Below are 26,644 nucleotides of genomic sequence, written 5' to 3' on the forward strand. Positions count from 1 at the left end.
TCTTTTCCAATCTGGATGCCCTTTATTTCCTTCTCTTCTCTGATTGCTTTGGCTAGTACTTCCAACACTATGTTGAATAGGAGTGATGAGAGTGGGTATCCTTGTCTAGTTCCTGTTCTTAAAGGAAAAGCTTTCAGCTTTTCCCCATTCAGGATGATATTGGCAGTGGGTTTGTCATATATGGCTTTAATTATGTTGAGATACTTTCCGTCTATACCTAACTTATAGAGGGTCTTTGTCATGAATGAGTGCTGAATTTTATCAAATGCTTTTTCAGCATCTGTAGAGATGATCATATGGTCCTTGTGTTTGACTTTATTAATGTGGTGTATCACATTTATTGATTTGTGTATGTTGAACCAACCTTGCATCCCTGGGATGAATCCCACTTGATCGTGGTGAATAATTTTATGTATGTGTTGCTGTATTCTGTTTGCTAGTATTTTAGTGAGGATTTTTGCATCTATATTCATCAAGGATATCGGCCTGTAGTTTTCTTTTTTGGTTATATCTTTACCTGGTTTTGGTATCAGGATGATGTTTGCTTCATAGAAAGAGTTTGGAAGATTTGCGTCTGTTTCAATCTTTTGGAATAGTTTGTAAAGAATCGGTGTCAATTCTTCTTTGAATGTTTGGAAAAATTCTGCTGTCAATCCATCTGGTCCTGGGCTTTTCTTTGTTGGGAGCTTTCTGATAACAGCTTCAATCTCCTTTATTGTTATTGGTCTGTTCAGATTTTCTACGTCTTCATGGCTCAGTTTTGGGAGCTTGTGTGTGTCCAGAAATTTATCCATTTCCTCCAGATTTTCAAACTTGTTGGTGTCTGGTTGTTTATAGTAGTCTCGAATGATTCCTTGTATTTCAGATGAATCAGTTGTAATATCACCTTTTTCATTTCTAATTTTTGTTATTTGAATCTTCTCTCTTCTTTTTTTTTTTGTTAGCCATGCTAATGGTTTGTCAATTTTATTTATCTTTTCAAAAAACCAACTTTTTGATTCATTGATCTTTTGTGTTGTTTTTTGGGTTTCAATTTCATTAAGTTCTGCTCTGATCTTAATGATTTCTTTCCATCTGCTAACTTTAGGTTTGGATTGTTCTTGTTTTTCTAGTTCTTTAAGGTGAAGTGTTAGGTTGTTCACTTGCCATCTTTCCATTCTTCTGAGGTGAGCATTTAATGCAATAAATTTCCCCCGTAATACTGCTTTTGCAGTATCCCACAGGTTTTGGTATGATGTATCATTATTTTCATTAGTTTCAATAAATTTTTTGATTTCCTGCTTGATTTCTTCTTGGACCCATATGTCATTAAGTAGAATGCTGTTTAATTTCCATGTGTTTGTATAGTTTCCAGAATTTCATATGTTATTGATTTCTAATTTTAATCCATTGTGGTCTGAGAAAATACATGGGATAATTCCAATTTTTTTGAATTTGTTGAGACTTGATTTGTGACCTAATATGTGATCTATCCTGGAGAATGATCCATGTGCTGATGAGAAGAATGAATATTCTGAGGTTGTTGGATGGAATGTTCTGTAGATATCTGCCAAGTCCAATTGGTCTAGGGTATTGTTTAGATCTTGTGTTTCTCTGCTGTTTCTTTGCCTAGATGATCTGTCCAATATTGACAGTGGGGTGTTCAGGTCCCCTGCTATTATGGTATTAGTGTCTATTTCCTTCTTTAGGTCTAATAGAGTTTGTTTTATAAATCTGGCTGCTCCAACATTGGGTGCATACATATTTATGATTGTTATGTCTTCTTGATGGATCAGTCCTTTTATCATTGTGTATTGTCCCTCATTGTCTCTTTTTATTGTTTTTAGTTTAAAGTCTACTTTGTCAGATATAAGAATAGCTACTCCAGCTCGTTTTTCTTTTCTGTTTGCATGGTAAATCTTTTTCCATCCTTTCACTCTTAGTCTATGTGAGTCTTTATGGGTGAGGTGGGTCTCTTGAAGGCAGCATATAGTTGGGTCCTCCTTTTTAATCCAGTCAGCCAGTCTGTGTCTTTTGATTGGGGAATTTAAGCCTTTTACATTAAGAGTTGTTATTGAATAGTGTTGATTTATTCCTAGCATTTTTTTGATTGTTGTTTGGTTGTCTTAGGTGTCTTTTGTTCCTTGCTTTCTGATTTACTGTTTGTTTTCTGTGTTTGTTGGTTCCTTAGGTTGTAGATAGCCTTTTTGTTTGTTTGTTTTCTCTTCATGAATGCCATTTTTATTATACTAGTGGGTTTTGATTTTTCTTGGGTTTTTATGGCAGTGGTAGTTATTTTTCAGGAACCAAATCCAGTACTCCCTTGAGAATTTCTTGTAAGGGTGGTCGTGTGGTGGTGAACTCCTGCAGTTTTTGTTTGTATGAGAAATAAACTATTTGCCCTTCATTTCGGAAGGATAGCCTTGCATGGTAGAGTATTCTTGGCTGACAATCTCTGTCTTTTAGTATTTTGAATATATCATCCCATTCCTTTCTGGCTTAAGGGTTTGTGATGAAAAGTCTGATGTTAGCCTGATTGGGGCTCCTTTATAGGTGATTTGATGCTTCTCTCTTGCAGCTTTTAAGATTCTCTCTTTGTCTTTGAGTTTTGCCAATTTGACTATAACATGTCTTGGAGAAGGCCTTTTTGGGTTGAATACGTTTGGAGATCATTGAGCTTCCTGGATCTGAAGATCTGTGATTTTTCCTATACCTGGGAAGTTTTCTGCCACTATTTTGTTGAATATGTTTTCAATGCAATCTCCTTTTTCCTCCCCTTCTGGAATACCCATGACTCGGATATTTGAGCGCTTAAGGTTGTCTGATATCTCTCTAAGATTTTCTTCAATGCCTTTGATTCTTTTTTCTTTCTTTTTGTCTGCTTGTGTTATTTCAAACAGCCCATCTTCAAGTTCAGAGGTTCTCTCTTCAACTTCCACAAGCCTGTTGGTTAAACTCTCCATTGTCTTTTTTATTTCACTGAATAACTTCTTCAGTTCTGCAAGTTCTGTTACATTTTTTTTCAGGACATTGATTTCCTTGTACATTTCCTCTTTCAGGTCCTGTATACTTTTCCTCGTTTCATCATGATGTCTAGCTGAGTTTTCTTGTATCTCATTCAGTTTCCTTAGAATTATCACTCGAAATTCCTAGTCAGTCATTTCAAGGGCTTCTTGTTCTGTAGGATCTAGAGCTTGAGATTTATTATCTTTTGGTGGTGTACTTTCTTGATTTTTTGTATTTCTGGTATCTTTTCTTTGATGTTTATTCATTGTGGCAGGGTGTTTCACAGTCCACAGGTTTGACACTATTGACTGACTAAGATGTTGCTGTGGTTGCCAATTTGGTATGGCTACCTCAGTGACTCCCTGTTCCCTGCGCTCTGGCCCGGGCTGCTGGGATGCACTGAGGCACCACAGAGTGTGTGGTCTCTTCAGAGCTTCCCCTTCCCCTACAGGATGTCTCCCTGCTCTGTGCACACTAGGCCCCCCCTGGGATGGAGCCGGGTGGCAGTGGTGAAGCCTACCTACTGCTGGATTGCACGGCAGCAGCGTGGACCCTGTGGAGTTCCCGCCTCCCCTACCAGACGACTCCCTGCTCTGTGTGCTGGTGGGCTGGGAATGAAGCTGTGTGGTGGCGGTGAAGCCTACCTGTTGGATCAGGCAGTGGCAGCCCGCAGGGCGTGTGGTCTCTGCGGAGCTTCTGCCTCTCCCGCTGGACGTCTCCCTGTCTCGGCTGCCAGTTGATTTGCTTCCAGCTCCAGGGACGGCGGGTGGGGGCCGGGGGTTAGAAGCTGTGGTCACCATTGCAGCCAGGGGTGACACACGCTGGCTCAGGCCTCCGTGTTTCCACGTTTGCAGCTGCGGCTGGGACGGGGGCCGTGGCGCACCGGCGTGTCACGCGCGCGGGTTGGGGGAAGATTCCCGGTTCTCGGCAGGGTAAAGACACCCTTTCGAAGCCGTTCCTTTGCGCCGATTCTGCTACAGCTGCATCTGGCGCGGGCCTCAGGCTGCTTCTACTCGTGGCGGAAAAGCGGCAGGCAGCTCTCCTCTTCCGCCATCTTGACCTCCACTCGATTCTGGGACAGCTGCATCTGGCACGGGCCTCAGGCTGCTTCTATTCAAGGCGGAAAGTGGCAGGCAGCTGAACGCCGCTGCCGCCACTGCCGCCGCCCCAAAAGCCAAAAGGTGTTGGCGCCGGCTGGCCTCCCAGGCTCGGTCCCCGCTGAGCTCCCGACGGCCCCTAGGAAGAGCGAACCTTTTTTTTTTTTATTTTGGAAAGGGTGTGTGTGTGTGTGTGTGTGCGTGTGCGTGTGTGTGCGTGCGTGCGTGCGTGCGTGCGTGTGTGTGTGTGTGTGTGTGTGTGTGTGTGTGTGTGTGTGTGTAAGGTCGGAATTAATACGTGCTTCTTGAATATTTTAACGTTTATGGGATTTATTTAGGTTTTCTATTCTTGAGTTATTTTTGGTATTCTTGCGTGCTCTCTCCCTCTTCTTCCCCATATATATGCATATATTTATGCACACACACTCATATACACATACACATCCGTTTAGTCTAATTTTCTAATTTATTGACTTAAAGTTGTTCATAATTTTATCATTTTAATGTCTATGGCATCTATAAATTATGTCTAATTTTTCATTCTTGATATTGCTCATTTGTGTAATTTTTCTTATTTTTTCTTTTTTAGACCATCTTGCTTGTAGTTTCTTTTTGTTGTTGTTCTTTTGTTGAACTGACCTAACAGGATCTTGCTTATAGTTTAATTGAATATATTTTCCGAGGATTCATTTTTGGCTTTTTTGATCTTTGTTTTCTATTTTATTAATGCTTGTACTTTATTTCATTTCTTATATTATCTTTGGTTTTACTCTGTTCTTTTTAAAATCTTAAGATGCATGGATGCTTGCTCATTAATTTTCAGTCTTCTTTTCTGAATTTCTATGTAAGTATTGATTTAAGTGTATGCTATAACTTATTGTATGTAGTATTTTCCTTATTTGTTTCTGAATAATATTCAATTTTTCATATGATTACTCTTTTGAAGTCCTTGGTTGTTTTCAAAGATATGGGGCTTTTCCAATGTTTTTATTATTGATTTGTAGCTTAACTGCTTTGTGATTAGAGAACATGGTCTTTAAAAAATTACTTATTTATGTATACTCCACTCAGCGTTTTGTTTTGAAATATTTCAAACCTAAAGAAGTGCTGCATGAACAGTATAACAAATACACTTAGATTTACCAGTTGACATTTGGGCACATTTGTCTGCTGTCTGTCTGCACCTCTCTCCCCCTCCACCCTCCCTTTCTCTTTCTCTCAAATCGTTTGAGAATTTCTTGCGGATATCACAAGAGAACATGCTATTTTATTTAAACTCTTTGAAATTTATCGATACTTCTTTTATGGCTTTATATGGTAAATTTTTCCAAATAATTTCATGTGTGCCTGAAAATATATATTTTATAGTTGGGTACAGTTTTGCATATATATCTTTTACTTTGTTAATTGTGCTGTTTTTTTTTTTTTAAAGATGACCGGTAAGGGGATCTTAACCCTTGACTTGGTGTTGGCAGCACCACGCTCAGCCAGTGAGCGAACCGGCCATCCGTATGTGGGATCCGAACCCGGGGCCTTGGTGTTATCAGCACCACACTCTCCCGAGTGAGCCACCGGCCGGCCCAAGATGCTGTTCTTTCTTTTTTTTTTTTTTTTTGTCGTTTTTTCATGACCGGCACTCAGCCAGTGAGTGCACCGGTCAGTCCTATATAGGATCCGAACCTGCGGCGGGAGCGTCGCTGCGCTCCCAGCGCAGCACTCTACCAAGTGCACCACGGGGCTCGGCCCTAATTGTGCTGTTTAAATCATCTTTATCCTTACTGATATTTTTCTTTTTGAGTGTGTATTTATCTATTGCTCCTTGTAGTCTGTTTTGCCTTATACATTTTAAATGCATATACATTTTTTTTTTTAAAGATGACTGGTAAGGGGATCTTAACCCTTGACTTGGTGCTGTCCGCACCATGCTCTCCCAAGTGAACTAATCGGCCATCCCTATATAGGCGATCCGAACCCATGGCCTTGGTTTTATCAGCACCACATTTTCCCAAGTGAGCCACGGGCCGGCCCTTGCATATACATTTTTAAATTACTATATGTCTCCTGGTCAGTTGAATGTTATATCCTTATGAGGTGCCTCTATCTCTCTTGTACGATAGAGTCTATCTTTGCCTGATATTAATAGAACTGCACCACCTTTTAAAAAAAAATTTGCCTGTCAAATATTTTTCCAACCTTTTACTTTTACCTTTATATATTTGCCTTTTAACTGGTGTATTGAGTTTATTTACATATCATTTATTTGTTTGTATTTGGATGTAGGTCTCACTTTATATGTTTTTTTATCTTGTAAATTCAGTGTTTAATTTCCTTTCTTGTCATCTTTTAGATTCATTATTTTTTCTCATTCCACTTTTTTTCTCAACTAATTTTGAAATCAACTCAGTTTCTGTTTGTTTGTTTGTTCAGGGGTTACTTTAGAAATTATAACATGCATACTTATGTTATCAAGGTTTATTTATGAATTAAATACCAATGACAAAGAAAGGAGCCACCAATTCTGCATGGACAGGTTAAAATAGAATTCCCAGAGAACTTTAAAAAATATTCTTAAAATATAAAAGTAGGGGCTGGCCGGTTAGCTCACTTGGGAGAGTGTGGTGCTGGTAACACCAAGGTCACAGATTTGGATCCCCATACCGGCCAGCTGCCAAAAAAACTTTTGTATATATATAAAACTTTTATATATATATAAAAGTAATCTGTAAAACAAGTTGAAATAATACAGAAGTAAAAAATGTTGGTTGCCTTCTCTTATCACACCACTTGGTGTGTGTCCTTAAAAACCTTTTCATATATGAGCAAATGGGTTGGTCTTTCAAAAAAAATATGAGCATACTATGTGTTTGCTGCTTCTTGTTTGTTTTTTTAAAATCTCACAATGTATTATAGACATCTTCCCATGCCAGTACATAAATATATGCCCCATTATTTTTAAGGGTGATATAAAATTACACTGAATAGATTAATCATAGTTTAAGCATTTTTAAACAGGAAATTTAAATCAATACCAGTTTTTCTCTATTAAAAATAGTGCTGCAGTGAACATCAGTGTGCATAAATCTTTTGCACCCCTATGAGTATTTCTGTAGGGTAGAATCTTAAAAGTGAAATAATGACTCAAAGGGAATATATATTAAACTTTTTCATTAAAAGATTTAAGTAACTGCAAAGAGTCTAGTATGATTGGAATCTGTTTTGGGGCAGGTAGATGGGTGGTGGGAGATCATAAAGGGTTTTTAAGCAGTCGGAAATTTATTCTTTAGAAAATGGGAGCATTTGAAGAGTTTCAATCAGGGAATAAATTGAGCATATCTGTGTTTTATAATGTTCACTAAGGTACAATGTGGAGGCTTTTATTAGGGCCAAAATGAGAGAGAGTAAAGAGTAGAATAGAGGCAGAAAGTTCAATCAGATTTGAAATAACGTCGAATTAATGCGGTAGTAAGCAGAGGGTTAAATTGGAGAGATGTTAAGGAAGTTGAATTGAACAACCTGTTTGGAGGGGGTAAAGAAGTAGGAATAGTCAAGGATGACTCCAGGTTTCAAGTAGCTTGGTATTTCAGTGGGGATGGTGCCATTAACTAAGGCAGGAAATAGGAAGAGAAAGTTTGAGGGTAAAAATCAAATGAGCTGAATTTGGATGTGTTCTATTTGAGGTGTATCCAAATAGAACTATTCATTAGGTTACTAAGTATATAGGCTTAAAGCTTGGAAAAATGTCTAGACTAAAGAGACAGATTTAGGAAGTGTTAAGGTATAAATTGTAGCAAAAAAAAAAAAAAAAAAAACACTTGGCCTAAATGCCAAAAGTTTATTATACACATGTAAAATCATCAGTGACCTGGCATGTTAGCATATAGTAAAAAAGAGGACTAAGGACAGAACTCAGTGAAACATTCAACCTTTATGGGCAGTTAGAAGAAGAGCCATCAGCTGAGACTGAGTCAGATAGAATGAGGAGGAGGAGATGGTGGTATCATGGGAGCTAAGAAGATGTTTTTAGAAGGAAAGATTGACCTGGCATGTCAGGTTTTGCAGTGAGATCACATGAGATAAAGACTGAGAAATAACCACTATTGGATTTGGAATTAAGTTCTTTGCAGTGAAATGCTATATGTGGAAGTCAGATTTCAGTGAAATGAAGAAGGAATGTGAGGTGGGAAAATGGAGAAAGCAATTATAAACTGACTCTCCTTTGGAAGAAGGAGCATTGATATTTATTGAATGCCTCCTGGTTTTCAGGTAATGTACTACGGGTACTACATATGTTATCTCAGACTCATATAATGCTCTACCTAAAATTTCTTTTGTTTAAAACATATATTTCTTTGCCCAAAATCATTTTCATTTTTGGGTATGTATAAGGTGTGAGTACCTTATAGTTTAATAAGGAAAGGGAACCTCTTCCATTCCTTGTGGCAAAATTCTTGTTCTTCATCCCTTAGGCATATGAGGGGAACATTGGTACTGGATTTTGTCTGTTATATCCTCCATCTGCTTCCAAACCCAAACAAAATTGTGCTATTATCCCCTTTCCTTCACTCCCAGGCCCGGTATGAAAGCCAGCGGATCCAGATGGAGTCAGAGCTGGCTGTGCAGCTGGAGCAGCGGGTGACAGAGCAGCTGGCTCAGGCTCAGGAGAACAGCCTGCGGCAAGCAGCCTCCCTGAGGGAACATCACAGGTACTTGGGACCTACTGGATGCTGCTTCTCCCCAGCCACAGCAGGTATTTTAGTGCCCTCCCCACGTCTCTTTCCTTTTTTCAATTTGCTGGTTCCCAGCATACTTTCAGTCCCATCAGCAAGGACCTAAGTCTCTTGGGAGAGCTGCCTTTAGGTGCTCATGGACAGCCAGAAGTACCCAGGATTTTCATCCCATAGGGAGTAGCCTGTAACCAAGAACTGATGAGTGTGGGACATTTTCCAGCTCTCTTGCTGGGACAGTACTGAGGTGTGACCTATGGCGCTCTGTGGGATTGAGCCTCCTTCCCATCCCTGTCTCAATTCTCTGAACCCCGCTCCTGTACCAGTTTTTTCTGGAAATGCTTAAGTAAATCACTTTACTATATATCCTTATCCCAGTCTCTGCTTCTGGGGAAACCGTCCTCATACCCCAGCTTTGTCCTTCCCTCTTTCTTGTGCCATTGCCAGGCAGGCTGACTGTGACTGTTTGGCTCACTCTCACATGCACCATTCTGTCTTTTTCTCATTTGATCACTTCTTCTATCTCCAGTCTCAGTCCTCTTCTTTCACCTTTCACCTCTTAGGAAGCAGCTGCAGGACGTGAATGGACAGCACCAGCAGGAATTGGCCACTCAGTTGGCTCAGTTCAAGTTGGAAATGGCAGAACGAGAGGAACGGCAGCAACAGGTGGCTCAGGACTACGAGCTAAGGTACTAGTCCCTGGAGTATCCCTTTTAGGCCTCAGACCCTTTCCTATGGGTAGAACCCAAGCTGAGAATTGTAAAGAGCTGTGATTTCAGTAGATCTATTCTCTTCTAAATTGGCCTCAGCTCGTATCAGAATTTCAGATGTCTGACATTACATCCTGGCACTTCTCATTCTCCAAGTCTCGTTTTCCTTAAAAGTCCTGAGTCTTCTCTCCTCTCTTTTCTCTAGACTGGCCCGGGAGCAAGCGCGAGTGCGGGACCTGCAGAGTGGGAACCAACAGCTGGAGGAACAGCGGGTGGAACTGGTAGAACGTCTCCAAGCCATGCTGCAGGCCCACTGGGACGAGGCGCATCAGCTGCTTAGCACCACTCTCCCGCCTACCAACCCCCCGGTAGGCATTGCCCCTTGACCTAAGCTTCTTAGAGTTGTTGTGTTCTAGATTCTATCTTTGGAAGTCTAGCTCTCTCTCAGAGGAAACTCTTAAGTTCAGTTTCCAGGGCCTACATCAGAGAAAAAATCTGTGGACTTTCCCAAAGAATAACTGTCTCACCAAAATCAATCTTTTTTCTGTGGCCATAGTTCACTCAGACTGGCGCTATTCCTTTGGGCATAACTCTCTTCTCCCAGTCCTCAGAGGCGATGAATAATATGTAGTACTAGTTTCATGGAATAACAGCCCAATTAATTATGGGAGTAGGGGCCAAAAATTGTTGCTAAGTCTTGCCCTAGAGTAGAGAGTCTTACCCCTAGCCCTTCTTGTGTTGGCATCTCCTACTTCCTTCTTTTAATTATGAAATTTTTATTATTAGCCATAATATTTTTTGGAATAGGTGATAATATGCACATGGTAAAAAAAAAAAAAATCCAAACTATTCAGAAAAGTATGCAGTGAAAAGGTATCCTACCCCTGTACCTCCGTCTCCCGATTCCTCTCCAGAAGCAACCACTCTACCAGTGTCTTGAGTGTCATGCCTCCTTCCACTCCTACCCTCTCCTTCCCCCTTGCTCCACACACCAAATTGCCGCCTTCTGTATACTGTTGCATAACTTTTTATTCAACCAAGAGCTTATTGATAGATATAATAGTTGTTTCCTATATTTTGCATCTACAAACAGTATGTAAAGAATTTCATTAAAATGTATGTCTTTGGGTAAGTTTATCTATAAATTTTCTAGAAATAGAATTATAAGATCAAAAATAAACTTTAAAATTTGATAGAAATTTGGTAGATGTTACCAAATCTCCTTTTAAGGAAGTTCTAGTAACTTATAATCTTATTAAAGTGTTTGTACCATGACTTGTCTCTTTAAACCCACTGGGCTTTGATCCTTTCCGCCTCTCTTGGCCAGGTTCCTCCCCCTGGCCCCTCCAGCCCTGGGCCTCGGGAGCCAGAGAAAGAAGAGAGGAGGATCTGGACTATACCTCCCGTGGCTGTGGCCCTGAAGCCTGTCTTGCAGCAGAGCCGGGAATCAAGGGACGAGCTGCCTGGAGTGCCTTCTGTTCTCTGCAGCTCCTCCCCAGACCTTAGCCTCCTGCTAGGCCCTTCTTTGCAGAGCCAGCATTCCTTCCAGCCCCTGGAGCCAAAACCAGATCTCACTCCACCCACAGGTAACTGGGGACAGAAGTCTCTGGGGTTCCCCTTACATGTACCAGTTGGCCCCCTCTTAGCTAGCTTCCTTTCTGTCTGAGACTTGAGCATTTAGTTTCTCAGATGTCATGGTGATCATAGTTACAAGGAGCAGAAATCTGGTCATATTCGTTCAAATAAAGGGAGTAGGATCTCATGGAAATGTGATGTCTCTGGACTTAGTGAGAATTGTAGTTGGGAACGTTGGCAACTGAGGCAGCTGTCCCTTCTCTCCCTGGGCCTGCGTAGTCTCTTGACCCTGCCTCTCCCTGCAGACCTGCTTCTTTTCTCTTGCTTGACCAGCTTTGTCTCTCGCTTAGGGTTTTTGCTCCTTATAGCTTTGGCTTGCACACAGGTTTGACCAGCCATGACACTGACTCTAGCCAAGACTTTAGACATTTATAGAGGCATTGGTGTCTTAGTTTCTTAGCTCCAGTTTAAAGAGACCATCTGATGGGTTGGTAATCCATTGGATTGGCTGGCCTTGGGTGTGGTGTCCACCTCTGGTTTAGTCAACTGCGACTTGGGTGGATAGGGGTGTTCTGTATGGTACAAACATGACAGCCTGGGTTGAACTGAGAATGAGGGATGAATTGTCTCACCATTTTAAATTTTAAAATTACGTAGTAATAACAATAATGATGATGATGGTGATGATGATGATGATGATGATGATGATGATGATGATGAAAGAATGGGCACGTTCTCGGGAGAGGCCAGAACATATCTATTAATTATTTGTGTTCTTTATGGAGTTTATGGTGGTATTTATTTGTTTAGACTTTGGGTATCACAGCTTTCTTCATCTGACTGCTGTTCTGTCTTAGAGTTTAGCTGGGCCATCTCCCACTCGCCTTCAGCCCTTCCCTCTCCAACTCTTTTAAACTTCCATTGTTGTCTTCTCCTAGTAATGATGTTCCTCTCATGTTTAATAGGCCCCTTTCTTCTGGGCATTGATGTGAGTTGATTTGTGGAGGAAGCCATTCCTCTGCAACACACTTGCACCCATGCACGCCTGTTTCACTTTATAGCTGAGGCTTTCCCCTCTGCACTTGGGGCCCTGCATCCCAATCACAGGGCAGAACGTCCATTCCCTGAGGAGGATCCTGGATCTGATGGGGATGGCTTCCTGAAGCAAGGGCTGCCACCTGCTTCTCAACTGGAGGGCCTCAAGAATTTTTTGCAACAGGTAAGAAACCACCTGATTTTCTTCTTCCCTTCCTCATTTCCTCTTTCCACTCTAGGAATCCAGGACTCTGACTTCATTCCCTTTTTAGGACTTACACTTTGCCCCAGCTTCTTACTCTCTTGGTCTGTCTTGTTTCTGTTTCATAATTCCCTTCTGGAACTTAGGTGACCAACCCTGGCTCTTACTTCATCAGCTCTGCTTCTCTCAGATACCTAGGTCTTTTTCTTTATCAGTCCTCTAGAGAACCTTACTATCTTGTCCCCCCAGCTGCTGGAGAGTGTACCCCAGAACAATGAGAACTCCTCTGTTGACCTGTTGCCCCCTAAGTCTGGTGAGTTCCAACTCTGAAGAAGGTTGGGTCTGGGTCCTGGAAAAGATGGGATCTGGTAATGATCTTGGTTGAACTTTTAAGAGCTGGCAAAGGTGATAAAGCCTAATAAATGCTAGGTGGTAGGAATTCCTTGACTCTTTGCCCTATTACCTGGTTTTTGGATTTCTTTCCTTTTTCTAGGTCCTCTAACTGTCCCATCTTGGGAGGAAGCCCCTCAAGTGCCACACCTTCCACCTCCTGTGCATAAAACTAAAGTTCCCTTAGCCATGGCGTCTAGTCTCTTCCGGGTCCATGAACTTCCCTCATCCAATTCACAAGGCAGTGGTCCCAGCAGTGGCTCCCCAGAGAGAGGTAAGCAGGTCATGGTTTACCAGGGAGAGAAAGAAGGAAGGTCCTGGGTGTGGAGCCAGCACCCGGAAGTTAAGGCCCTTCAGATTCCTAGGGCCTGGGGAGAGGAGCCTAGGATGATGACCATTGTTGATATGTCTCTCAGGCGGAGAGGAGCTCACGTCCCCAAGGCAGCTGATGGAGGTGTCCCAGCTGTTACGGCTATACCAGGCTCGGGGTTGGGGGGCTCTTCCTGCCGAGGATCTGCTGCTGTACCTGAAGAGGCTGGAACACAGAGGGTACAAGCCTGGGAGGGAGGAAGAAGGACTCTGAGGATGGAATCTGGATTATGGGATCAGGCGGGGAAGATTGGAGTGTGTATTTGGACATTGGGCGGAGTCTTCTGTCCTTTTCTGGGGAGGAGAGTGAGGCATGAGATGCAGATCACAAATCTCCTCTCACTGCTACCCACCTTTCAATTTGTCTGTTTCTTTCTGCTGCTTTTCTTTTTTCTTCTAAAAAAAAAAAAATCTCTTCCCCATGTCTCTCTGCCTTAGTTTTTTCCTCTCTTTACCCTGCAGCTCTAAACAGAATCCTAGGATTTTGGCTAGCTAGTATAACTCATTATTTGATTTTACTAATGTCTCCTCCCATTTGATCCCCAGGTCTATCGTGTTGTTGTTATTCTTAAGAGACAGAATTGGGGAGTAGTTATTTCATCCAGTGTTCGGTAGAGTTGGGGGGAGTATCCCCTCCATCCTCAGACCCTTGATTTGTGTGGCAGGATTGATGGCCGAGGGGATAACATCCCCAGAAGGAACACAGACTCCCGCTTGGGTGAGATCCCCCGGAAAGAGGTGAGGGAAAGTCGGGCAGGGGCCAGGGGAGGAAAGGGCTCTCACTGACCGGTTCCTTCAGCTCTACACACTTCCTGGCTGGCTCTGCTGCTCCATTGCCTTGCCCCTCCAGTCCCAACTCCCACGTCTGTCACATGGGCTTTGGTTCTGGTCCTTTCCATGTGTTGAGCTTTTCCTCGATGGGGTGGGGGGATTGAAAGGATATGACACTAACTTTTTCTTCTCCTCAACTCTCAGATTACCTCCCAGGCTGTCCCTCGCCGCCTTGCTGCAGCTCGTCAGACTGAAAAACCTCCTGCACGGAAGAAAAGTGGACACCCTGCCCCTAGTAGCATGAGGAGTCGGGGGGGAGTCTGGAGATAAGTCCTTTCTCCTCTTCTTTTTTCTCTTGTTGTTGTCGTTGTTATTATTATTTTAATAAATGCCAAATAGTCTAGTCTCTGACTCAGGAATTTGGAAAATGGAAGTTTTGTAGGAAACTACTTTGTAAAGAACCCTTATTCTGTTTGAATATGTTTTTTATATGTTGTATGTTTATGTTATTTTCTGTGGGAAAAGGCATGAATGCTCTGAAAGAAGATGGTCTGTGAATAGGTTTTAGAAGTTTGAGTAAGCTAAGGTTCAATGTTTAAAAAGTAAAACCCATGGGGTGATTAACTCTGGTTGGTAGCAGAATTATGGATAATTTTTATTTTCTTCTTTATACATTTCTGTATTTTTCAAATTTTCTAAAACAAGTATATGTTACTTTAATAATCAGAAAAAAAAAACCTTTTAATAAAAGAGTAAGTTATTATGTAAAAAGTGTGAGTAAAAATTTGGTTGTTGGGCAGAGAGTTTTCTCTTTTAAGAGCAGATCATTCTTCCAGGTTGCATTAGTGGGATCGAGATGGCAGATTGTGCTCCAGCCAGCAGGCGTGTTATGGCTATAATCTTCACTCTTATGGCTTTCAAGTGTATGTAAAAGACTAGAGTGCTGGCAAGGAAAAAAAGTCATGTTTACAAAAACTCCCATCCATTCCTCACCAAAATTAACAAAGAAAAACTATGTTAGGGAAGAAGATGACACCTACATGAAACTAAGAAAAGCCCCAAATTTATGGTACAAACACTGAAAACACATAGTACAATTTCAGCTAAACTGAAAGAGAATGCCTTGGGACCTCACACGGCCCTCTGGTTCTGGAACCCAGTGCAGGATGGTGGTGAAGGTGAGTGCAGGGCCTGGTGCTAGTGGGTGTTTGAGGGACAGAGTTGTTAGATTTGGCAAAAAGGGCAAGGTCCTTCTGTTTGACCCTGAATTATTTAATTAGATCCAGAATAGACAGGATGGGATATAGACTCACACAGTGTTTCATGTTAATAAACGTTTAGGTTTTATTTCCTTCCTCCTAAGTCACTTTCTAGCCCCCAGGAGAGGGGAAAAGGAAGAGATGCAGATATATGAGCAACAGTTGTGTGGGTTCTTCTGCTCAGCTCCATCCAGAGCAGCTTGCACCTCAGTCCTGCTCAGGACTACTCTCTCTCGCATGTACAAGCAGAAATGAAAGGCAAACCGGTGCAGGGCTTGCAGCAGGCCCAGTGGGCTTTTTGAGCTCTACCTGTTTACCCACCCATGGAAATGTTTGCTTTTCTGACTTTTACCTCAAGTGCATAAAATTGGTTTGATCAAACTCTGATTTGTGGCACACTATCATCATCATTGAGAGATGGTTTTATACTGTTTTTAGAGGTTGGTACAATGAACAGCCAGTTCATTTCTATGTCATTATCTCCTGCATTCCAGCCTGCAACCACCAGTCAACATGCCCTATATATTTTTTGACATGAAGCACAGTCTGGAGACTATTTCCTTAAACAACTCTCCAAAGGAAAATCAGAAAAGGGCACAATGCTGACTTAACTATTTTGTGAGGTAATTGTAGTAAGACAACTTTGATTTTTTTAAATATGTATATCATACCCACACTGAAAGTCTGTTTCTTCACTGAAGACCACCAAGGAAGCTGGGGAGGAAGAGAAACCCTCAGTCACACAGTCCCCCACTTTTTCCCTCCATAATCATCTTTGGAATATTGCGGGGGAGGAAATGAAGGATTTCAGGAGTTCCATAAATACCCACATGCAGAGAAAGTGGGTGCAGCCTTTAAGCTCAGGTTTTACTTGGTTTAGATGGATATTGATATGGGACTTTGTCTCCTGAGAACTCTCACAGCTGTTTGTGGTTGGGGGTAGGGCAGGTCCTGGTGGTGGAATATATTAGGGTAAGGGCTAAGATGCTAAAACAAAGAAACCCAGTGGCTTTTGTACAAGGTTTCTTTCCCTGGTTATGATCCAGAGCAGTGGGGTAGTCCTACTCCATGTAGTCACTTAGGATCTCAGGTTCCTGCCATCTTGTTGCTCTGCTATCTCCTAGAGCACTATTGTTATTTATGTGGTTAAAGCAAGATCATTGTCCTGGCAAGCAGGGAAAGAGCTATGTACAGTGTCTTAAGACCCATATCTGGAAATGCCATACATCAATTTTGCTCATATTTCATTGTCAAGACCTTGGTTACATGGCCACATCTGACTGCAAAGAGACGCAGAAATGTAGCCTAGCTGGGCTGCCACATATGCAGCTGTAACCATTATGCAAGAGCAATGGAAGAAGTAGAATGGATTTTATTGGACAACTAGCAGTCTGTCCTATAAACAACTAGTGGGTCTGCCCTTAGAGAACTGAAAACTGGTAATTGCTGAAGACAACATATGCCAATAATTAGTGGTGACTAACTTGTGCAGATAATGAAAAAATGCATTGGACATATGTAAATTAGTCCAAGCTGCATAATTGAAGTAAGTTAGCCCCTATAAAACAGAATTAATGCAGGAAAAAGGAAAGTACTTAAACTCTAATCAGTATTCTCATTAAGAAGAGAAAGGTGGTATTTAAACAAACAAACAAACAAACAAGCAAGCAAGCAAGTAGTCCTAGAACAAGATTTTTGGATTAAAAAAAAACCTACCGAAAAGCAGAATGGACTCTCCTGGAAACCACATATGTTAGTTAGAAGAAGAATTGGAGAAATCTCCAAGTTTACAAAAGGGAGAGAATGTTTAAATTATGAGAGAAATGATAGGAAAAGAATAGATCCAGGAGAACAGATATCTAGAAGGAGAAAATACAGTAATAAAGAAATAAAAGAAAGTTCTGATTCTCAAAGTATGTTTGAATAGATAATTTGAAGGGCTGTTCTTCTAAATCACAACTAGATCCTGATGTTATGTCAAACATTTTTAAATGCATTATTGGGCTTGCTAGAAAGTAAGGGAAATTGAACTTGTATTTCTAGCAGTAAGGTAGGCCTAGGTAACACAGCTGACCTTCCTGCTGAAATAACTAAAAAATGTTAGATAAAAAATTAGCAACAATCAGAAAAGGTAATTTAGAAGTCTTAAATTACCTAGGAACAAATCCAAAGATGTGCAAAACGAGTATGCAGAAAATTATAAAACTTGACTTAAAGACATTGGGTCAAGGGGTTTGGATCCCCATACTGACCAGCCGCCAAAATAAATAAATAAATAAAAATAAAAACATTAATGGAGACATAAATAAATTGAGGGACAAGAAGATTCAGTGTCATAAAGATGTATGTCTCTCCAAATTGAACTATACATTTAAAGCAAGTTCAATTAAAATCTCAAAGAGATTTTTCATGGAACTTGACAACCTGATTTTAAAATGTATTTGGGAAGAGAAAAAGGCCAAGAAAAGCTCAAGACCCTCTTGAAGAGCAAGATGTGGAGACTTGCCTTATGAGATACTAAAATTTACTGTAAAGCTATAATAATTAAAACCATGTGGTATTGACACAGGTATAGAATAATTGACCAATGGAATAGAAGAGAGCCTAGAAACAGACCGATACATATTGGGAACTTTGCTGTCTGACAAGAGGAATCATTGCATATGTGTGGGGAAAGGATACAATATTTAATAAGAGTGATGAGAAAATTGTTTATCTGGAGGGAATAAAATTAAATTTTTGACCTCTGTCATCAGCACAAAATTTAATTCTAGATAAATTGAGAATTTAAATAAAAAAAGCAAAATTTTGAGACTTTTGGAAGAAAATATAGGAGAATAATTTTCTGATCTTGGAGGTAGAAAAAGGATTTTTTTTATTAATTTAATTTTATTTTGTCAATATACAATGTGGTTGATTATTGTGGCCCATTACCGAAACTTCCCTCCCTCCTCCATCTCCCCCTGCCAACAACCTCCTTTTTGTTTGCTCATCATATCAACTTCAAGAAATTGTAATTGTTGTGTCTTCTTCCCTCCACTGCCCCCCCAGGTTATTTGTGTATTTATTTATTTATTTTTAGCTGCCACAAATAAGTGAGAACATGTGATATTTCTCTTTCTGTGCCTGACTTGTTTCACTTAATGTAATTCTCTCTAGGTCCACCCATGTTGTTGCAAATGGCAGTATTTCATTCTTTTCTATAGGAGAGTAGTATTCCATCATGTAGATATACCACATTTTCTGTATCCACTCATCTGATGATGGATATTTGGGCTGGTTCCAACTCTTGGCTATTGTAAAGAGTGCTGCAATGAACATTGGGGAACAGGTATACCTTCGACTTGATGATTTGCATTCCTCTGGGTATATTCCCAGCAGTGGGATAGCTGGGTCATATGGTAGATCTATCTGCAATTGTTTGAGGAACCTCCATACCATTTTCCATAGAGGCTGCACCATTTTGCAGTCCCACCAATAATGTATGAGAGTTCTTTTTTCTCCGCAACCTCGCCAGCATTTATCATTCACAGTCTTTTGGATATTAGCCATCCTAACTGGGGTGAGATGGTATTTCAGTGTGGTTTTGATTTGCATTTCCTGAATGCTGAGTGATGTTGAGCATTTTTTCGTGTGTCTGTTGGCCATTCGTATATCTTCCTTTGAGAAATGCCTATTTAGCTCTTTTGCCCATTTTTTAATTGGGTTACTTGTTTTTTTCTTGTAAAGTTGTTTGAGTTCCTTGTATATTCTGGATATTAATCCTTTGTCAGATGTATATTTTGGAAATATTTTCTCCCACTCTGTTGGTTGTCTTTTAACTCTGTTAATTGTTTCTTTTGCTGTGCAGAAGCTCTTTAGTTTGATATAATCCCATTTGTTTATTTTTCTTTTGGTTGCCCGTGCTTTTGAGGTCATATTCATGAAGTCTGTGTCCAGTCCTACTTCCTGAAGTGTTTCTCCTATGTTTTCTTTAAGAAGTTATATTGTTTCAGGGTGTATATTTAATTCTTTAATCCATTTTGAGTTGACTTTAGTGTATGGTGAAAGGTATGGGTCTAGTTTCATTCTCCTGCATATGGATATCCAGTTATCCCAGCACCATTTGCTGAAGAGGCAATCTCTTCCCCAGTGTATAGGCTTGGTGCCTTTGTCAAAGATCAGATGGCTGTAGGTGTGTGGGTTGATTTCTGGATTCTCTGTTCTATTCCATTGATCAGTGTGTCTGTTTTTATGCCAGTACCATACTGTTTTGGTTATTATAGCTTTGTAGTATAGTTTAAAGTGAGGTAGTGTTATGCCTCCAGCTTTATTTTTTTTGCTCAGCGTTGCTTTGGCTATGCGTGGTCTTTTGTTATTCCATTCAAATGTCTGGATAGTTCTTTCCATTTCTGAGAAAAATGTCATTGAGATTTTGATGGGGATTGCATTGACTTTGTATATCACTTTGGGTAGTATGGACATTTTCACAATGTTGATTCTTCCAATCCAAGAGCATGGGATATCTTTCCATCTTCTTGTATCCTCTAATTTCTCTCAGCAGTGGTTTGTAGTTCTCATTATAGAGATTTTTCACATCCTTGATTAACTCAATTCCTAAGTATTTTATTTTTTTGGTGGCTAGTGTAAATGGGCAAGCTTTCTTGATTTCTCTTTCTGCATGTTCACTATTGGAGAATAGAAATGCTACTGAGTTTTGTGTGTTGATTTTGTATCCTGCTACTGTGCTGAAATCATTTGTCAACTCCAAGAGTTTTTTTGTAGAGGCTTTAGGCTGTTTGATATATAGGATCATGTCATCTGCAAACAGGGACAGTTTGACTTCATCTTTTCCAATCTGGATGCCCTTTATTTCCTTCTCTTCTCTGATTGCTCTGGCTAGTACTTCCAACACTATGTTGAATAGGAGTGCTGAGAGTGGGCATCCTTGTCTAGTTCCTGTTCTTAAAGGAAAAATTTTCAGCTTTTCCCCATTCAGGGGAAAAGCTGAAAATTCCGCATCCAGATTTTACCTTCTAAATACTGTTCTCTGCTGAAAAAAGGAACCAGGGCTCCTTGCAGAAATGACTGACTTCAGGTCTGGGACAGGGAAGGTACAAGATAAACCCAGAAAAATCTCATTGAGGTGGAAAGTAAGGATGTGCTCAAAGAACGATAGGGACAGAGCAAAAATAGCACAGAAGCCACTGGAAGGGCTCTATTGGCCTCTATAAATTGAGCATCAAAATAGATCATGATATTAAGGGATTATGATACATTGAATGACATAGGAAATCATGAGTGAGTCCCTATGAATATAAGTAAGTTAATAAATTGAAAGTTTGATGAGATATAGGATATTTATACAGTTTTTAAAGTGAGCCCCCCCAACACACAAAAGATTTATTAATTACAATAGAGGAAAGAGTACTTTTATAGCAGAGAACTCTGGCTGAACCACCTCAATCAAGTGATCTAAGTGAACATCAATAAGAAGTGGGTCAAATCTAAATCATGCACCACCTGATACAATACAAGGGGAAGAAAACAGCATTTCTTTTACATTCCTGACAAAGATCCATAACCTGAATTTAACAGTGAATCAGACACACCCAAACTGTGGGACACTCTTCAAAATTATTGGCCTGCAATTTTCAAAATTGTCAACGTCATGAAAGCCAAGAAAAAGAGGAAACGTTCCAGACCAGAACTGACTAAAGAGATCTGAAAACTAAATGAAGCACATGATTCTAAACAAGAACATTTTGGTATGTAGCGCTTTAGTGGGACAACTGGTGAAATTTGAATAAGATTTGAGGGTTAGATGGTAGTGATGGATCAATGTTAATTTTCTGATTTTGGTGTCTGTGTTGTGGTTATGTAGGACAGTCTCCTTGTTTGCGAGAAACAAGACACTGAAGCATTTGGAGGTAATGAGGCTTCTTAATGGCAACTTGCTCTCAAATGATTCATGAAAAAAAGTTATTTATATTGTACTTGCAACTTTCTATACAGTTTTGAACTGATTTATTTAAACCAATATGTTTACACCCAACAAAATAAACTTAAAAAATATCATTTATATTGCATGAAATACGTAGGGAGAAATCTAGTAAAAGATAAGCAAAACTTCCATGGAGGAAAAAACTAACCTGGCAAGAATTAACTTTAAACTGATTAGGAATACCTACATCAGGGCCGGCCTGTGGCTCACTTGGGAGAGTGTGGTGCTGATGGCACCAAGGCCGCGGGTTTGGATCCCTATATAGGGATGGCCAGTTGGCTCACTTGGGGGAGCGTGGTGCTGACAACACCAAGTCAAGGGTTAAGATCCCCTTACCAGTCATCTTTCTGAAAAAAAAAAAAAAAAAAAAAGGAATACCTGCATCGTGTGGTAAAATGAAAAGAGAATCAATCCACACCAAACTCAGGATAGTGGTAACTGCTGGAGTGAGGGAGAAAGTGATATGATGGAGAGGACACACAGGGTCTTCAGGGTGCAGGTAATTTCCCCAGCTGACTGGTGATTAAAAATATATTTATTGTTGTGCTTTATAATCTATACACACATATTACATGTATTTCTTCTTATATATCAAATACCTCTGAGTAAGAAAAGAAAATATGTATTAGTGCATTTGTTAGAAAGATAAACTATGTATGTAATATAACTATATATGTAAAACTATATGTGTATGTGTGTATGTATGTGTCCATACATATTTATAAAATGCATAGAGAAAGGAATATTAAGAAACCCACTAACAAAAACAAAATGTCTTAGATGAATGTATGTTGCACACAAGGCAAATTAAGTTGCCAACAAGGGAAAACAGCAAGGAAACAGAAGAGTGTGCCAGTTCTGTGGAAAGTTGCTGCTGTGAAACTACAGGAAAAACACCAAGAGCTAGTGCTATGCAAAAGCTTAGAGAACTGGTGACAGCAAAGTAGGAGAGGACATGCTTTAGAGGAAGAATAAGACATCTTACAGCTGAAAAGCACCTGTAATGCTCTATAATTCATGTTCTCTGTAAATCTTCAAATTCTCTTAAATAGCATCTTAAGAGTGTGGTTCCTTTTATTTGGGTGCAAAAAAAGCTTTGCATTTAAGGTGTAAATGTTTGAAATATACTGTAATTTTTATGATTCTCTCTGGCATTTCTTTTTTTTTTTTGATATATCAGGAGGCTCAGAAAGGGTGGAAGCAGCCTGGGCCTCCCTTGTCTTCTGAGCTGCTCTTACTAGTACTTTTATTTTTCATTTGGTACCATTCTTCACTGTTTGAATTTTATTTTTACCATGTGCATGGATTTTTTCTTTAAAAACTATAGTGTACCCCCCTGAAATCCACATCCAGACAAGCCATGACTAAGTAGCTGCCGGAAGCCCCCTGGGCTCCCCTGTCGGAATGAGGGGGATGCCACAGGCCTCGACCATGCCCTCCCTCCTTCCTTTTCCTCCCGCCCTATCCTCTATCCCTTCCCTTTCTCCCTCCCCCTCTCCCAACTGCTATGCAACATCTTAGAATGTAAAAAATAATAAATAAATAATGTAATAATAATGTCTGATGGTCAAGAATGGGTGAGTACAATATCTGTATCTGTGCTGAAATGATTTCAGACTGGCTCTAGGCTCTAAAGCCGGGATTTCTGACCAGATGGTTTGGCCTCAGCACTGGTGGTTGTAGTTGCACAAGGTCAGTGCAGGAAGTCTGTGCTGGTGATGACACTCAGAGCCTCCACCCCTGCCTTTTCAGCAACAGCAGGCTGATTGGGGAGGAAGAACCATCAACGGCCAAAAATTGAGCATTTGTGTGCATCATGTTGTTAGGGGTTCTATGCACTGGGTATGGGAGGGGTGCGTATCTTTGGTGAGGATTGATATGGGAAATGACTATTTATATATTTGTACGTTGTATTAGGGTTCTTCAGAGAAACAGAACAACAGGACGTGTATGTGTGTGTATATACATGTATTTGTATATACCTGTGTATATATATATGTGTGTGTGTGTATACGAGTCTACTTCAAAAAGTTTGTGGAAAAATGGAATTAAAAGATACTGCGCAAGATAGCCAGAAAAGATCTTGAATGTTATGACCACAAGGAAATGATAAATGTTTAGAGGATAGATATGCTAACTGTTCTGATGGGATCATTATACAGTATATGTATGTATTGAAACAAACTACCTCATAAAAATGTACAATGAAAAATAAATAAATAAAATTTAAAAAAATAAAAATAAGAATATATAGTACGAATCTTTCCATGAACTTTTTGAGGATCTGTGTGTGTGTGTGTGCGTGTGTGTGTTTGTTTATCTATATATGTATGTGTATATATTTTCATATCTATAAATGGAAAGAGAGGTCTATTTTAAGAAACTGGCTCATGCAATTGTGACTTGGCAAAGCCAAAATCTGCAGGGAAGATCCAAGGAAGAGTTGCGGTTCTTGTAAATTGTTTCATTTCCTTTGATGAAACAGATTTTGATCACCACATCTAATAAGAGTAACATCAAAAAAGAAGTTTATATGGTAACTTCATGAATTAACAGATATCCAAAAGTTCTAGATAAAATTTTAGCAATTAGAATATGACTATTTTTTAATGGTTCATAAACTTTATTTTTTATGTTTTTATGACATTCTAGAGATATTCTTTGTACTACAGGAAGTTACATATTACCTATGTAATATAGTTTTACTTAATCACTCCCCAACTAAAATATACATTTTAGCTTTTCACTGTCATAACCAATGCTGATATTAACATCTTTGGTACACTGAGCTCTTATGGATATCACATTTTTTATTCCCAATAGTTTCCTAGAAGAATTTAATGTATTAAAAATACTGACACTCTAGAAATTATTCTAAAGTACCAATGGACTTAAGATAACTTAGTTACTCTCTAAAGTCACTAGGCACCAAAAATAAATGAGTATATTAAGAATGGCCATAAGTGAAACTCACTGAACATTGTCTGAGGTAAAAAATGAGACAGAGTGATATAGGAGGTGCTCAGTTTCCCTGGGGTCGGGTTATAGGACACACCTCTGGGTTACAAGCTGTTTCCCAAGGTTTCAGGCCCCTCTTTTTGGCTCTCCCCTAGAGGAAAGCTACTGTTGCCAGTTAGACCTATTTTCAGCACCACCATAAGAAAATGAGAACACAAGGGTCTGGCTTATGCAAATCCAGTGGCTGGGCATGCTGGGTCGAGAGGGGTTATATAACCCTGATAGCTAAATGACCTTCCCGTAGAGGTCCTAGAGAGCACAGAATATTCTTGAATATGCCTGGTGCATGTGACAGAATTTGACCAATGAACATGCTCCCAGAAGAGACTAACTGAGTGTGTACAAGACTAATGTTACATAGCAGGGAACCACCTCCTTAACTGACTATTCATTAGATGGCAAAACTATAAAAGCCAAATCCCAGCAGAAGACTGGGTTGTTGCTCACATTCCTGGAGGCAACCCACACTTAACTGACCGAGGTGTGTATACTTCATTTTGCATCAGACTTACTTTCAGCATGCAGCTGCTCACTTGAGCCAGCCTGCATCCTGTACTGAGCTTTAAGAGTGTATTTCTTACTTTTATGTTAAACTTGGTGTGGGCCTGCTCAGTCTCTGGAGCAATGCCGCACTCTTTCTGTGGAACCTGTATTTCTTATCTGTTGTATTAAACCTGTTTTCACTTTCTACTGTGACTCTGCCCTTCAGTTCTTTCCTGTGGTGGAGTCAAGAACCTGGTAAGAGGCGGGATGGGTTGAGACCAACTACCAGGCCCCTGGGTCCCTAGACCCTACTTCCAACATCAAGAGGACCTAAAGCTGGACCACAGATGTGAAACATCAGACACCAACAGGATCATAGCTGGACAATGTTTTTCATGCCTGAAAATAATTCAAGGCAAAGAAAAAAAATCTAATCCTAACAGGCGGGAGCTATGACATCATGGTGCTAAAGCACACAGGCCTGGAGCTGGACAGAGCTGTGTTTAAATCCTGGTTGAACCAAAGCCAAGAGATCCGGAGCATGTTAGTCCAGAATTGTGTCACCCATAAACTGGGGGTGATAGAACACTACATCAGAGATTAGTCTGAAGTTCACCTAAAATGAATGTTCCTGAAGTGGTTGGTACAGTATCTGCCCATAATGAGCACTCAGTAAATAGTCTCGACAATGATGATGATGATATCAGCTGCTTTTGACCAAACTGCAATGCAGAAATCCAAATCTTAGCTCTCCAGACACTCTGCTTGGAAACTAGAGTATTTTTCTACTAACTCAGAAAGGGCCTGAAGGTTTTTTGTTTGTTCGAGTTTTTTAAAAAATTTTTATTTGAACATAGTTGCTTGTACATATCTGTGGGGTACAGCACTGAATATCAATATCATAATATACCTTCTTTGGAAAAATGTCTTCAGATCCTTGGAGTCACTTGTCTTTTAATTACTGAATCATATCAAGACAATTTTAAAAACAAGTTGCTAACTCCCTGAGCCACCAAGAAGCTTACTTTTTGCTCATTTCCAAACCTGCTTTTGAATGAGGCAGGACATTTTTTCCCTAGAATTGCATTTTAACATTCATGTGAAAAGAACATAAGCAAGTTTAAAAAGAGAAGTTTCCGGGCCGAGCCCGTGGCCCACTCGGGAAAGTGCGGCGCTGGGAGCGCCGAGACGCTCCCGCCGCTGGTTCGGATCCTATATAGGAATGGCCGGTGCACTCACTGGCTGAGTGCCGGTCACGAAAAAGACAAACAAACAAACAAATAAAAAAACAAGTTTCCCCTGACCTCAGCTGGTTAAGACAGAGGAAAGCAAAGAAATGTTCCATAGGATTGTTCAAAGAAATGGTGTTTAAAAGATGTCAGTTCATTCTTGATTATTTAAACAGAAACTGCGAAAGTCATATAGCCTCAGCTCCAGAGAGCCCCAGGTGGAAACAAGGACTAGATGAATGGCATGGAGAGTCGATCTTTGACTCAATTAGACTGAATCAATCTTGTCATTGAGTTCCCAAGGAAATTCAATTACAGGTCAAGTGTAGGAAGCCCTGTAATTGTGGCTTAAGCAGCAGAAATGACAGGTGGTCGATTGCTGCCTGGGGATGAGTTTGACTTCAAAGCCCCCAAATCTATCATGAGAAGAACAGGCAGGAGAGCTGGCGAGAGGACGATGCTTCTGGAGTTGAAGAACCAACCACTGAAAGGTTTTCCCCAAACCAAGGAGACATCGGACAGACCGCACTGGAAATTACACTGTCACCCATGCCATCAACCCAGTTACCTGCTGACTGGCCACAGGAGCTCATGGCAGGACCATCAGGCCTGAATTAGGAGCTTCCAGCTCCAGCATCTCCAGCTGAGTCCAGTTGTCTATGTGGCCAGAAACTATTACCCAGGCCAAGGCCAAGGCCAGAGAGTGGGGCTGTGAGAAGAGCTCTGTCAGGAGAGACAACTCCTGAGGAAAAAGGGCATCTCTCTAGGAATCCCTAAGTAACTGCTCCAGCTAGTGAGGACACAAATATTGCAG

The 26,644-nt window shown here is 40.4% G+C and overlaps 1 protein-coding gene across 8 annotated transcripts in view; it reads left to right on the plus strand.

Annotated features, from left to right (window-relative positions):
* Nucleotides 1–14,501, plus strand: part of CNTROB (centrobin, centriole duplication and spindle assembly protein) — a 33,333-nt gene extending 18,832 nt beyond the window's left edge. For 4 of the 8 annotated variants that reach the window (XM_063110412.1, XM_063110415.1, XM_063110413.1 and 1 more), the window contains 10 exons: nucleotides 8,652–8,785; nucleotides 9,370–9,495; nucleotides 9,722–9,884; nucleotides 10,844–11,102; nucleotides 12,153–12,310; nucleotides 12,578–12,641; nucleotides 12,822–12,992; nucleotides 13,135–13,267; nucleotides 13,753–13,825; nucleotides 14,063–14,501. In XM_063110412.1, coding sequence (XP_062966482.1) covers nucleotides 8,652–8,785; nucleotides 9,370–9,495; nucleotides 9,722–9,884; nucleotides 10,844–11,102; nucleotides 12,153–12,310; nucleotides 12,578–12,641; nucleotides 12,822–12,992; nucleotides 13,135–13,267; nucleotides 13,753–13,825; nucleotides 14,063–14,188 — 1,407 coding nt within the window. In that variant the 3' untranslated portion in view covers nucleotides 14,189–14,501. Of the gene's footprint in view, nucleotides 1–8,651; nucleotides 8,786–9,369; nucleotides 9,496–9,721; nucleotides 9,885–10,843; nucleotides 11,103–12,152; nucleotides 12,311–12,577; nucleotides 12,642–12,821; nucleotides 12,993–13,134; nucleotides 13,268–13,633; nucleotides 13,702–13,752; nucleotides 13,826–14,062 lie in introns of those variants that run through there. The other 4 variants (XM_063110414.1, XM_063110418.1, XM_063110417.1 and 1 more) reach the window with 4 other exon arrangements.
* The last annotated feature ends 12,143 nt before the right edge of the window (nucleotides 14,502–26,644 follow it).

The sequence above is a fragment of the Cynocephalus volans genome, chromosome 10, assembly GCF_027409185.1.
Source record: "Cynocephalus volans isolate mCynVol1 chromosome 10, mCynVol1.pri, whole genome shotgun sequence".
Lineage (NCBI taxonomy): Eukaryota > Metazoa > Chordata > Mammalia > Dermoptera > Cynocephalidae > Cynocephalus > Cynocephalus volans.